At 43.7% G+C, this 14,620-nt stretch overlaps 1 protein-coding gene across 1 annotated transcript in view; it reads right to left on the minus strand.

Annotated features, from left to right (window-relative positions):
• LOC102903863 (NACHT, LRR and PYD domains-containing protein 1b allele 4-like) overlaps positions 1-14,620 on the minus strand; it is an 84,972-nt gene that overhangs the window by 48,146 nt on the left and 22,206 nt on the right. The window contains exons 3-4 of the mRNA XM_076542819.1: positions 11,715-11,852; positions 5,997-6,116 (exon numbers count right to left, since the gene is read on the minus strand). Of these exons, the coding sequence (XP_076398934.1) occupies positions 5,997-6,116; positions 11,715-11,852 (258 nt within the window). The remainder of the gene's footprint in view (positions 1-5,996; positions 6,117-11,714; positions 11,853-14,620) is intronic.

Consider the following 14,620-nt stretch of genomic DNA (forward strand, 5'->3'; position numbering starts at 1 on the left):
ACTCCTAATGAGTTTAATTTAAAATTTTTGTGATCGGGGTTAACAAACCCTATTGAAACACATACACACACACACACACACACACACACACACACACACACACACACACACACACTCTTACAGAGGTACCTGGCTATATTTGGCCAATGTTTGCCAACCTCAGTTGGCCACTTGATTTTATAAGTTGAGAATGGTGGTTATGAGTGATAAAAAAGCAGGAGAAGAATATTTCATGTCAGGAAAAGTATATGAAAATCAGTATTGGTGTTTAGTGTAAGATGATTGTGTAGTGGGTAGCCATTCCAGCTTAGTTCTGGAAGTTCCAACCCCCATTGAGACTCTGGCAACTGTCACGCCTACGAGGCGGGGCGAGGGGAGGTGCCTGGGGACCCGAGAGCTGGGTGGGCCAGTGCTCTCTCTGGGCGCTCTCTCGGTGCCAGGACGCTGACCGGTGCAGATTGACTGTGCAGAGCTCCGGAGAACACCACTGGACTGCGTTACACCTTCCCCAGACCCTGCGACCTACCCATTACTTAATTTGTGAGTTACGCCATTAAATAAATATCCTTTTAACTATGTGGAGTGGCCAAAATAATTTCTCCAATATCTGGCGTCCAACGTGGGGCAAATTCCAAAGGCCTGGGCGGCTCCCGCCGTCTCCTCCCTAGCTGGCGGGTACCTAAACCTGCCTGCAAAGTTCCATATAACCAGGGAACACCTACACGGTTCCATTCCCGAAAAAGGGAGCAGCTAGTCCGATCTCAATTCCCTAGCTTAGCCCCAGACCAGCGAAAGAGGCAGGAGAGTGCTAGCTCCGATTTCCACCATCTCCGCCATTTCCGCCAATTCCCCCCACCCCCCTTTTTTTTTTACAAGGCACCCAATCCAGAATGATGCCATGGTAATCATCATCATACTACACTTCTTGCCAGAATTTCAGACAATCATACCCATTACTCTAAGACTTGCTGTAGAACCTACAGTTAGTTTAACTGAGATTTAACTATCTGAGCTTTCTCACAGTACCCAACAGAGATAACATCACCCCCTAAACGGCAGGAAGCAATTCTAAGAAAACAACGCCCCTTCTCCCTTAGGTTTCATAATTCTCAGGGTTATGGATGACGGTTATAGGGTTGGGGGTGGAAGAAAATATTAACTCAGGATTGTAAAAAAAAAAGGGGGGGGGGTGGGGGGAGAAGAAATGGAACGGATAGGTATAAGATATGATGGTAAATCATTGTATATACTAGTAAACAAACTTAGTAAAATAGCAACCTTAGATAATTTGCACTGTAATTTGTACTGTTATAGAATCTTATATGTTGATACAAATGTAAACTATTTTTATACTCCTGTTTAAGATAATTTGTATATTGATACAAATACAGAACTATATTTGTTATAATGTACATATATTTCTACTCTTATTTGAAACATTTTTATATTGATACAAATGTAAATTTATATCTGTCATACTTTATATATGTTCTACTTCTGTTTAGGATATTCGGTATATTGATATATATTTAATATTATTGTCATATTGCATATCGCACTATATATTCCTACCTCTGTTATAAATATCTTGTGTATTGTCACAATTTTGAAGTCATCGTTCTTCACCATACATTTGCTTATAGACTGTTTACCTTATTTACGTGAAGCCTTAGTCCTTAGGTAATTTCGATAGATAAGATTTATAGATTTATAGTCGCCTATGCCTGTCATCTCTATAGTTACGTTAGTTAGGTTATCCAGATTTACAGATACATAGGTCAGATGGGCAGGTAATCTTCAAACACTTCATAGACCTGGAGAATATGGCATTTAAATAACTTAGAATTCTGTTGACGTGAGACACAATTGCTCCTGGCTGCACCAATTGATCCCGAGAGAATGTTGGGCTTCTAAGACATTTCCATTTGGAAGTTTGTCTTCTTGGCACAAAATGGCCTACTGGGCAAAGAACTGCCCTTGCCTTGATGGCTGACAGTACAAATGCAATGCTCTCCTTTCTGGACAAGCGGGACACAAGGAAAGCGACCACTGTACTCTGCCAAGACAGGGTAAGATGGTCTTTCAGAAATCCTGCTTCTGAAAATGGTCTGTCAGATACTCTAGGCCTGTAGCCAATTTGAATTCACCAACAATGCTGAGAAACATTAGGTGACTGTCCAAGCTGCCAGCTGTCTTGGTCTACTCTTGCAAGATTCCCGAAAGTTGCTTGCATCCATCTACCATTTCTCAGGTACCATTATGTTCCTTCTCAGGTCTTTGATGGGATTGAAGACTAGCAGTTATAGTTACAACTTAGTATATATAATATCTTAGATAGAACATATTAAGTATTAGATTCAGGTTCTTTAGGATAGGACACCTTTGAATGATCTTTATAACATGCTGTTTACCTATGCTCTATACTTCTCTGGATTTTAGTATGTGTTTCTTGCTTGATATTGTTTGCATTGGTTGTAGTTACACCTTATCTAGGTCATTATCTCTCATTATTTCTGGACAATATTTGATAACCACTCCTTTGTATATAGTCTTGTATTAGTGTAGAACCTTCTTATTTAGACAAAAAGGGGGAGATGTAGTGGGTAGCCATTCCAGCTTGGTTCTGGAAGTTCCAACCCCCATTGAGACTCTGGCAACTGTCACACCTACGAGGCGGGGCGAGGGGAGGTGCCTGGGGACCCGAGAGCTGGATGGGCCAGCGCTCTCTCTGGGCGCTCTCTCGGTGCTGGGACGCTGACCGGTGCAGATTGACTGTGCAGAGCTCCAGAGAACACCGCTGGACTGCGTTACACCTTCCCCAGACCCTGCGACCTACCCATTACTTAATTTGTGAGTTACGCCATTAAATAAATATCCTTTTAACTACGTGGAGTGGCCAAAATAATTTCTCCAATATGATTGACCATGAAAAAAGGAAAATCTGAAAAGAGAGAGAGAACACAAGAAAAGAGAGACACATATGTCCCAAAAGGAGGGAGGCTATCTAGAGAGAGGAAGAGGCCAGGAAGAGAGGGAGGGGCAAAAAGGAGGACACTAAGAGAAAAATAAGGTCCAAAGTTTGATGATGTATATGTGTGTGTGTGTGTGTGTGTGTGTGTGTGTGTGTGTGTGTGTGTGTGTGTATTTAGCTCATGGCCCATAGCATGGCATTGTAACCACAGGAAAACATCAAAATAAAACAAAAAGTAGTGTCCATAAACACAGCATGAGCACAGTTGGAGCAGAGCATGGCCATTTGTCGTTCCCCTGTCTGTTCTGTCTTTGTCACTGTGTCAGCAGAGCTGTACAGGTGTGACAGAGACCCACAAGTCTACAATATCAACCATCATGACCTTGACTCAGAGTTTCCCTCCTTTCCTCTTGAGATGTCACAAAGCATGCCATGTAGATTGAACATTTACTATAAAGCTATTGTTGGATATTAAGTTATTCAAGTTCTCAGGTGGGATACCCTGTTGGAACCTAGAATTAATGGAAAGTACCTTTCTCTTCAATTGGTCTTTTCTCTGATGCTGATAATAGCTAATAAAGAACTTATTTCCCCATCATTCTGCATGCCAGGATCCTCTAATCTAAAGAGTTGTTTAGTTACAGCAACTCTTTAGTCCTCATAGCTTCACACTTTCTATTTTTGTTTTTAAGGTTACTGCATTCCATGGATGGTATTACATTTGTATGTTTCTATAAGATGCCTAAAGTCCTTCCTATTTGTCTTACTCCCTTTCTATTTTGAACGAGAAATGATGGGACTGATTAAGTCAATTGATGCACTTTAAGCCTAGGCCATATTTTAAGGCCCTGGATTCTGCAAGTATACTGTAATCTGGCAGTAGAAGGAATGCTTTTCTTCTAGTTTAGCTCAGATTTCAAAGGTGGCACTCCCAGCACTGAAAAGCAGTGTTGCTCAAGGTCAGGCCCTTGGCACCTAGAACCTGTGACTGTCCTTGTTGCTCTGATGCCACAGAGAGGTGACATTAAAGGCTGAATTCAGTTCTTAAAGTATGAGACTTCACTTCTCTAAGCCTTGCTCTTCTTGTCCCCAGGTGGGGACAATAGCAGTCTCTGTCTCTCTCTGTCTCTCTCTGTCTCTGTCTCTGTCTGTCTCTGTCTCTCTCTCTGTCTCTCTCTGTCTCTGTCTCTCTCTCTGTCTCTGTCTCTCTCTCTCTCTCATGACTGTGAGATTTAAGTGCAAGTGAGATGCAAGGGAAGACCTGGGCACGGGACCTGATAAGAGGAGTGCTCAGCAAGTCCCTGATGATCCCTTGGGCCACTTGGGAAAGTGAGTGATGAGGGATCCTGTGGTAATAGATTCTCTTGTCTGGCAGTTCCCTTCACAGGAATTCAGCTGTATGCTTGTGCTGGAGAAGACATTGCCCTTAATTCCAAGGGCCTCCTGGGAGCAGTGCCATGCCCAAAAGTGAGACTCCAGAAGCAGGATCTCTAGGCTGCTCTCTAGGGTTCTCAAGGTCCAGGGAGCTGTATGGACAATTTGCTTCCAAGAAGACTGAGTCTTTGCTTCACCCTTAAGAAGAGCATGCCGCCTGAGCAGTGAATTTAAACTTTCAGCTGGAGGCTGCTTTGTCCCAGGAGCTTCTAGATTGCTGTGCTATGGGCTGGAAGGAGGTTCCAGCCAAAGAAAGCCCCTATGACGTTGGAAGATTGAGTGACACTTGAGCTGGAAACTCATGGTCTGTGGAATGGGGCTGGAAAAGCTTGGTAAATGAGTGAGTAGGGCTCTCACAGTGAGAAAACAAGAAACAGCTAGTTCCCTAAACCACTCTGCTTCAGAATGGTTACAAACTTATACTTCGAATTCTTTGAATGATCCTGTGAGATCATGTGATGGTGTGATACCTAATATTGTCAATGTCAAGGATCTAGAAGTATCTAGCAGAAATGTCCCAGAGATTTGTAAAAGATAGATTAGGTTAATTGATATAAAACAGCCCAGCTTAACTGTAGATGACACCATTCCAGAAATGATTTCAACACAGAATAAAAGGAAAACTCAGAAGAGAACCAGCCTTAATGCTATCTGTTTCCTAACTAAACACAGTGTAATCAGCTATTTCAATTCTCATAGCTATAGATTTTCTGACCTGAAGGACAAAATTCATCTGTGAAGAAAACGAATATTTTCTTCTTCAAATTTCTTCTGTCAAATAACTAGAGAGGAAATTAATACAAAAATGTTAATAACTTATAAGTTATTATAACTCTTATATCACTATATATCCCAGGTTTGACATGAACAAACAGCTTAATTTGGGGTGGAAAGAATGAACTTTGAAGGGAGATTGTTAGCTCTAGACAGGACATTTATAGACTAGAAGAAGGATGATGGATGAGGAAATCATTTCTCAGGATCCCATTGTTCTAGAGCAGCCCTGCCTCTGTCTCTGTGTGCTGTGAGCTTTAACAAGTTAAACTCTCTCTCTGTACACATTGTGCACTGGAGAGATATGGCTACTTCAATGCTTGAGGAGAGGAACAGGCAAGGGTTTGGCCTGGGTAAGTGAGAATGGAATAAGGGAAGTCAGTAGAAGACATTGGCTGAAGCAGGAGCCTACCTACTCCTTGGAGTCCATCTCAAGAGAAGAGACCTTCTTTGCGCTTCAGAACTTGCATGACCCATGGAATTTCAGATCACAATTTATGTTTTAAGATGAACTCTAGATTCAAGTTAGGATAGGCTTCCTGCTGACTACCAGAGATTCAAGGTTCCCTTACATCAAAAAGAATGTCACCACTGCAGAGTCCAGTGAGATCATCTGAAGCCTGTGACCTTTACCATTCAACCATGGCTTCTAGATATTTCCATTTAAGTTGGGTATCCCAGGTCCTACTACAGCCAGAGGTTCACCTGTGCAGAACCAACATGTTGTGCACTCAAAGTTGCATCCACAGGTACCAGCTCAGCTTACCTTTGTTTTTGAAGGTAGAATCTGAATGTTCCCATTAAACAAGTTACTTACTTGAGTGAGGTCTTTTCCTAAAAATTCCATGATCAGAGCTCAGTAGTTGTACAGAATCTTGGGGGATAGCTGTATCCAGGGTGGGTGTGCTTGTGAAGCCAAGAGATGATGAAGAAAAGGCTATGAAAAGAGACAGTAGTGGTGTCATTGTCAGAGAGGAGGCAGTAGCAGCCAGAGTGAGGTCTGCCTACTTAACCTCAGAGCCTTATCCAGAGCCTCATGGAGAGAATGATACTCAAACAGGTGCTGACTGGAAAGGAAGCTGCTCTGAAGCCATGAGGTTCACATACTCATTCTGGCCTACTCTAGTTCTTTGTATGAGTCTTCATTCCTTTTTGAACTTCAGATTCCTCTTGTGGGTCGCTGAGTTACTATCCCTCAGGAACAGGTAGGATCTCACTGTATAGTTCAGGTTGGCCTGGAGCTCAGGCTCCTTCTCCCTTAATCTCACAGATTCTGAGATTTTAGGGATATGTTCACAGCTATTTAATGATCATATTTTTGAAGCCAGATGTTTTGTTAGTCTTCAGTCTAAAACATCTAGGTGGGAACAGTAGTGTCCATTAGTCAGAGAGATTTGGAAAAAGTCCTCAGAGATTGAGGCACATATTTCATATAAACACTTTAGGTCACTAAGTGTCATCCTAGGGATGGTAGGCTTCGGTAGGACACAGTTTTGATAGACAATGAGATTTGTGCATGGAAGTAGAGGATGGTGTAGTATTGCTTCAAATGGACCAACTTGGAAGCTGGGAGCAGAGATGAGTAAAAGAGGTAGAGGCCTAAGAGGAAACTTCTTTGTGGCTGATAGAGACATGAACAGTCTAATCTCTGCAACCATATCATCAGTGGAGTATTACCCAAGCCCCGTGTACAAGGGTCTTGTTGTGAGCAGGAGGATATGTGAGATATAGACCAGTTGTGGGTGGCAGGCAAAAAAAGGTTGAGGATCCTGAAGGCTCAGGTAATAAAAATGGCATTCTAGAAAAGAAGTGAGACTCTTTGAAACACACTTTAATATTCAATGAATCTTAAGAATGCAAGTTAAGAATGGAGTGAAATTGTTTCAATGGAACAATATGGAAAGTGGAAATATTTAGAAAAAGAAAGGAGAAACAGGATACTGAATTGAGCCTAAGAGGAACCTTTGTGGGGATACAGACATGAACTCCATAAATCTCAGCTACAACATCATCAGTGGAGTCATGCCTGAGACCTGTGTGCAAGGGCTTTCTTGTGTGCAGCTTGAAGATTTGGGATCTCCATATGTTATAGAGGTAGCAGCAGAGCAAGAGGTGAGCAGCTTGAATTCTCAGATAATGAAAAAGAAGCACAGAGTGTGGAATGGATTTTCATGTCACACTTTAAATGATGCCAAAGAGACAAACAGAGTTAATGGCATGGGTTCTTTAGACTAATTTTCAAGGCTTAATGTGGGGTGGAAAGAAGAATGAATTCTGAAGGGAGAAAGAGGGGTTATCTCTAGCAGAAATTTCACAGTATCTGCAAAATGAAGGGGGAAGAAGTCACTTCTCAGGTTCCCATTGTTCTAGACTCCAGCCTTGTGCCTGATCTATGAGTTGTGAGCTAGGACAAGTTAGTCTCTGTCTCTCTAGAACTTGTGAGCTAGAGAAAGGTGGCTACTTCAATATTAGAGACAAGGAAGAGGCAAGGAGTCAGTTGAAGACAGTGGCGAAAGGTAAGGCAAGACCTGCCCTCTCCGTGGGGTCTAGTTCAAGATCACAGACCTTCGTTGAGATGCAATACATATATGACCCCAGAGATTCAGAGCTCAGTCATATTTTGAGCAGAAGTCTGGGGGCAAGTTGTGAGAGAGAGGCTCACTGCTGACACCCATGGATTTCAGTTTCCCCTTGTGTCAAATGCAACTTCAGCACTACAGAGCTCAGAGGGATCATTTCTAGCCTGTGACTCTTAGCACTCTACCATGGTCCCTCTGCACTTCCACTTAAGTTGCCTGTCCCAGGACCCCACACAGGGTTAGGCTCACCTGTGAAGAACCACCATCTACATGGACTTGACATCTTACCTACAGTTCACAGCTCAGCTTATCTGTCTTCTGAATGCAGACTCCTCATTTTCTCATTTAATGACCTCCTTACCTGAAATCCCACATGGTCTCATATCCAGAGTTTGTATGTGATGTGCAGTTCTTCGTCTTGGTTGTACTATATATCCTTCTTTGATAGGTAAATACACACAGGGTGTGCTTCTTGAGCCAGGAAATGATGAAAAACTGTCTATGGGAAGAGACAGTGGTGGTGTCATTATCAGGTATGTAGTGATAGGAACATGGGGAGCAAGGCTTGGGTCCAGTGTGCCTCCCCTCACATGCTTCTCTACAGTCTCATGGAGAGAATGATGCTCTTGCAAGTGCTACAGGGGGAATGGTCCTGCTCTGGAACCATGAAATTCACATACCTATGCTGGTCTACTCTAGTACTTGTGTGAGTCTCCATTCCTCTCTGAGCTTGAGACTCCTCATGTGGGTCTCTGTATTTCTATCCCACAGGGATAGGTTGGATCTCACAGTACAGTTTTGCCTGGCCTCTAGCTCAGGCTCCTCCTGCCCTAATTTTGCAGGTTCTGGAATTATAGGATTTTGTATACAACAAGCTACTAATCTTATTTTTGAAGCCATATGATTTTTCTTAGTTTCCAATCTGAAACTTATATGGATAGATATTGCCTATTAGGCAGAGAGATTCTGACAAACTTCCAGGGGTGCTGAGGTCCAAGCTTGAGCATGGAAGTTTGGGGTAGAGCGGAACCGTTTAAATGGAACATCAGGGAAGCTGGGAACAGTGTTGAAAAAGAAAAGAAAGGCAAGGATACTGGTGGGAGCCTAAGAAGAAAAGTCTCCTGGGCTGTAGAGACATGAGCAGTCTAATCTCTAACACAGTGTCCTCAGTGGAGACTTACTCAAGCCCCGGGTGCAAGGGTCTTCTTGGGTGCAACCTGAAGTTGTGGGATATGTATACACTGTGGTGGCAGCTGAGCAAAGAGTAAGCATTTTGATTGCTCAGATAATCAAGCTGAGACACAGATTGCTAAAGGGCATTTTCCATGACACACATCAAATGATGCCAAGGTAACAACCAGGGGCAATGGTTTTGACTCTGTAGCCTTGGTTTCTGAGGCTTAATATGGGATGGAAAGAAGAGACTTTGAAGGGAGAGACAAGGGTTAGGTGTGGGCAGGACTTTCACAGAGCAGCGGAAGGATGAGGCAGGAATACATCTCTAATAAGGCTCCCATTGTTCTAGATTCCAGTCCTGAGCATATCTCCTTGTACTCTGATTCTTAACACGTAAACCTATCTGTCTGGACCCTGTGCGCTGGAAAGATGTGGTGACTTAAGTGCTTGAGAAGAAGAAGAGGCAAGGATGTGTTCTGGGAAGGTGAGAATGGAATAAGGGAGGTCTGCAGAAGAAAGTGGCTGCAGAAGATAATGGGTGACCCCACACTCTCCTTGGTGTCCCTGTCCAGAGGAGAGAGACCTTTTTGCATTTCAGGATCTGCATGACCCCTGAGGTCTTTAGGGCCCAGTAAGATTCTGAGCTGAGCTCTGAGTGCCACTTAGGCTAGGCTAACTGTTGACCATCATGGTTCTGCTTCTCATCTGCCAAATGCAGCTTTATTGCTGTACAGCCCTGAGGGATAATTTCTAATGTGTGACCCATAGCATTCCACCACAGCTTCTAGGACCTTCCACCTAAGTTACCTGTCACAGCTCCCACTTCAGGTAGATGCTCATCTGTGAAGAAACTCCATTATGTGGACTTAAATTCAATCCCACAGCTACCAGGTCGGCTTACCATTTTTTCCTGAATGTAGAATCTTAATGTCCCCCTTAAACAAATCACTTACCTGAAACAAGGAGTCTCCTATAAATTTCTTGGCCTGGGTTCAGTAGTTTTGCAGAGTGTTGGGGAGTGGCTGTATCTGCATTGGGTGTGCTTGTAGAGTCAATAGATGATGAAGAAGAGGCTATGGAAAGAGACATTAGTGGTGTCCTTGTTAGAGAGGAGGCAGTAGCAGCCAGCAGAGCAAGGGTGAGGTCTGCCTGCTTAACCTCAGAGCCTTATCAAGAGCCTCATGGAGAGAATGATACTCAAACAGGTGCTGACTGGAAAGGGAGCTGCTCTGGCAGTATGAGGTTCACATCCTCATGCTGGTTTATTCTAAACCTTTGTCTGAGTCTCCATTCCTCTTTGAGCTGCAAATCCCTCATGTGGGTCCATGAGTTATTATCACACATGAACAGGTAGGATCTCATTGTGTAGTTCAGGTTGACCTGGAGCTCAGGCTCCTTCTCCCTTAATCTCACAGATTCTGGGATTATACGATATGTCTACAGCAGGTTGATGAGCTTAATTTTGAAGCCATATGTCTTTTCTTAGTCTACAGTCTAAAACATCTAGGTGGGAACAGCAGTGTCCATCATCAGTCAGAGAGATTCAGACTAAGTCCTTGTAGACTGAGGCATACATTTCATAAAAGATTTGTCACTAAGTGCCATTGTAGGGAGGGTAGGCATCTGTAGGACACAGTTTTGATAGACAGAGGGACTTGAGCATGGAAGTAGTGGATGGAGTGGTATTGTTTCAAATGGAACAATTTAGAAGCTGGGAGAAGGGCAAGGTTACAGAGGAGAGACAGGATACTGATGTGAGCCTAAGAGGAACCTTTGTGGGGAAACAGACATGAACTCCATGACCTCAGCTGCATCGTCGCAGTGGAGTCATGCCTAAGCCCTGTGTGCAAGTGCCTTCTTGTGTGCAGCTTGAAGATTTGGGATCTCTGTATGTTATAGAGGTAGCAGCAGAGCAAGTGGTGAGCAGCGTGAATTCTCAGATAATGAAAATAAAGCACAGATTGTGGAATGGATTTTCATGTCACACTTTAAATGATGCCAAAGAGACAAACAGAGGTAATGGCATGGGATCTGTAGCCTAAGTTTTCAAGGTGTAATGTCGGATAAGAAGGAAGAATGAACTTTGAAGGGGGATACAAGGGTTATCTCTAGGCAGGACTTTCACAGAGTATCTGCCAATTGAAGGGGGAACAAGTTACTTCTCAGGCTCCCATTGTTCTAGATTCCAGCCCTGTGCCTGTCTCTATGTGTTGTGAGCGAGGTCAAGTTAGTCTCTCTCTCTAGACCTTGTGAGCTGGAGAAAGGTGGCTACTTCAATATTGGAGAAGAGGAAGAGGCAAGGGTGTGGCGTGGGTAACTAGATACAAAGGACTCAGTTGAAGACAGTGGCAGAAGGTGAGACAAGACCTGCCGTCTCCTTGGGGTCTAGTTCAAGATCACAGACCTTCGTTGAGATTCAGGACATATAATGACCCCAGAGATTCAGAGCACAGTCATATTTTGAGCAGAAGTCTAGGGGCAAGTTGTGTGAGAGAGGCTCACTGCTGACACCCACGGATTTCAGTTTCCCCTTGTGTCAAATGTAACTTCAGCACTACAGAGCTCAGAGGGATCATTCCTAGCCTGTGACTCTTAGCACTCTACCATGGTCCCTCTGCACTTCCACTTAAGTTGCCTGTCCCAGGACCCCACATAGGGGTAGGCTCACCTGTGAAGAACCACCATCTATATGGACTTGACATCTTACCTACAGTTCACAGCTCAGCTTATCTGTCTTCTGAATCCAGACTCCTCATTTTCTCATTTAATGACCTCCTTACCTGAAAGCCCACATGGTCTCATATTCAGAGTTGGTATGTGATGTGCAGCTCCTGGTCTTGGTTGTACTATATATCCTTCTTCGGTAGGTGAATGCACACAGGGTGTGCTTCTTGAGCCAGGAAATGATGAAAAACTGTCTATGGGAAGAGACAGTGGTGGTGTCATTATCAGATAGGTAGTGATAGGAACATGGGGAGCAAGGCTGGGGTCCAGTGTGCCTCCCCTGATTCGCTTCTCCAGAGTGTCATACAGAGAATGATGCTCTTGCAGATGCTGCATGGAAATGGTCCTGCTCTGGGACCATGAAGTTCATATACTTATGTTGGTCTACTCTAGTACGTGTGAGTCTCCATTCCTCTCTAGGCCCGAGACTCGTCATGTGGTTCTCTGTATTTCTATCCCACAGAAATAGGTAGTATCTCATAGAGTAGCTTAGCCTGGCCTCTAGCTCAGACTCTGGCAGCCGTAATTTTGCAGGTTGTGATATTATAGGATTCTGTATACAACAAGCTACTAATCTTATTTTTGAAGCCATATGATTTTTCTTAGTTTCCAATCTGAAACTTATATGGATAGATATTACCCATTAGGCAGACAGATTTTGATAAATTTCTAGGGGTGCTGAGGTCCAGGTTTCAAGTCATATCTGACAGTCACTAAGTGGCCTCCTTTGGGAAGCAATGTGCATCTTTAAATCACCATGTTGATAGTGAGTGAAACTTGAGCATGGAAGCTCAGGGTAGAGTGGAACCCTTTAAATGGAACATCAGGGAAGCTGGGAACAGTGTTGAAAAAGAAAAGAAAGGCACGGATGCTGGGGGGAGCCTAAGAGGAAAAGTCTCCTGGGCTTTAGAGACATGAGCAGTCGAATCTCTACGACAGTGTTCTCAGTAGAGACTTACCCATGCCCTGGGTACAAGGGTCTTCTTGGGTACAGCCTGAAGATGTGGGATGTGAATATGCTGTGTGTGGCAGCTTAGCAAAGGGTAATCATGGTGAATGCTCTGATAATGAAACTGAGACCAAGACTGTTGAAGGGCTTTTCCCATGTCAGACATTATATAAAGAAAGGTGACAATCAGGGGCAATGGCTTTTGACTCTGTAGCCTTGGTTTCTGAGTATTAATGTGGAATGGAAAGAATAGACTTGAAGGGAGAGACAAGGGTTAGGTGTGGGCAGGACTTTCACAGAGCAGCAGAAGGATGAGGCAGGAGTCAATCTTGAATAAGGCTCCCATTGTTCTAGATTCCAGGCCTGAGGATATCTGTATGTGCTGTGATTTTGAACAAATAAACCTCTCTGTCTGGACCCTGTGTACTGAAGAGGTGTGACATCTTAAATGCTTATGAAGAAGAAGACTCAAGGGTGTGTTCTGGGAAGGTGAGAATGGAATAAGGGAGGTCTGTAGAAGACACTGGCTGAAGCTGAGAGACAACCCTACCGTCTCCTTGGTGTCCCTGTCAGGAGGAAAGACCTTCTTTGCATTTCAGGACATGCATGTCCCCTGAGGTCTTTAGGGCCAACTAAGATTCTGAACTGAGCTCTGCGTGCCACTTAGACCAGGCTCACTGTTGACCACCATGGTTCTGCTTCTCATCGGCCAAATGCAACGTCAGCGCTGTAAAGCCCTTAGGAACCATTTCTAATGTGTGTCCCTTAGCACTTCACCATGGCCTCTAGGATCTTCCACCTAAGTTATCTTTCCCAGGTCCCACTTCAGGTAGATGTTTAGAAACACCATTAAATGGACTTAAAGTCAAAACCACAGCTACCAGGTTAGCTTACCTTTTTTTCTGAATATATAATCTTAATGTTCTCATTAAACAAGTCACTTACCTGAAAGAGGGTGTCTCCTACAAATTTCTTGGCCTGGGCTCAGTGTTTGTACAGAATCTCATGGGGTAGCTCTATCCAGTGTGGGTTTGCTTGTGGAGCCAAGAGATCAAAGAAAGGCTATGGAAAGAGACAGTGGTTGTTTTCTTCCCAGCTAGGGGGCAGTAGCAGCCAGCAGAGCACGAGTAAGGTCTTCCTGCTTAATCTCATAACTTTATCCAAAGTCTCACAAAGGGAATGATGCTTTTAGGGCTGCTGACTCGAAAGGGAGCTGCTCTGGCACCATGAGGATGACACTCATGCTGGCCTACTCCATTCCTTTGTGTGAATCTCCATTCCTCTTTGAGCTGCAGATCCCTCATGTGGATACCTGAGCTACTATTTCACAAGGACAGGTAGGATCTCACTGTGTAGTTCAGGTTTGCCTGGAGATCAGGCTCCTATTCCCTTAATCTCACAGGTTCTGGGATTATAGGATATGTCTGCAGCAGGTTAATGATCTTAGTTTTGAAGCCATATGTCTTTTCTTAGTCTTCAAGCTAAAACATCTAGGTGGGAACAGCAGTGTTCATCAATCAGAGAGATTTGGACAAAGTCCTCAGAGTCTGAGGCACACATTTCATATAATAACTTTTGGTCACTAAGTGGCATGGTAGGGATTATAGGAATCTGTAGGACACAGTTTTGATAAACAGAGGGACTTGAGCATGGAAGTAGAGGATGGTGTGTTTTGTTTTAAATGGAACAACTTTGAAGCTTGGAACAGTGTGGGGTAATAAGTCCCCATGGGCAGGGGTCTTCTTGTGTGCAGCTTGAAGATTATTGACATGTATATATTGTGGGGTTAGCTAAGCAATGGGTAAGCATTGTGAATGCTCAGATAATGAAACTGAGACACATATTGTTGAAGGGATTTTTCCATGTCACATATTAAATGATGCCAAGGTGACAACCAGGGCAATGGCTTTTGACTCTATAGCCTTTGTTTCTGAGGCTTAATGTGGGGTGGAAAGAATGGACTGTGAAGGGAAAAACAAGGGTTAGATGTGAGCAGGATTTTCACAGAGTAGC

Source organism: Peromyscus maniculatus, chromosome 8, assembly GCF_049852395.1.
Source record: "Peromyscus maniculatus bairdii isolate BWxNUB_F1_BW_parent chromosome 8, HU_Pman_BW_mat_3.1, whole genome shotgun sequence".
NCBI lineage: Eukaryota > Metazoa > Chordata > Mammalia > Rodentia > Cricetidae > Peromyscus > Peromyscus maniculatus.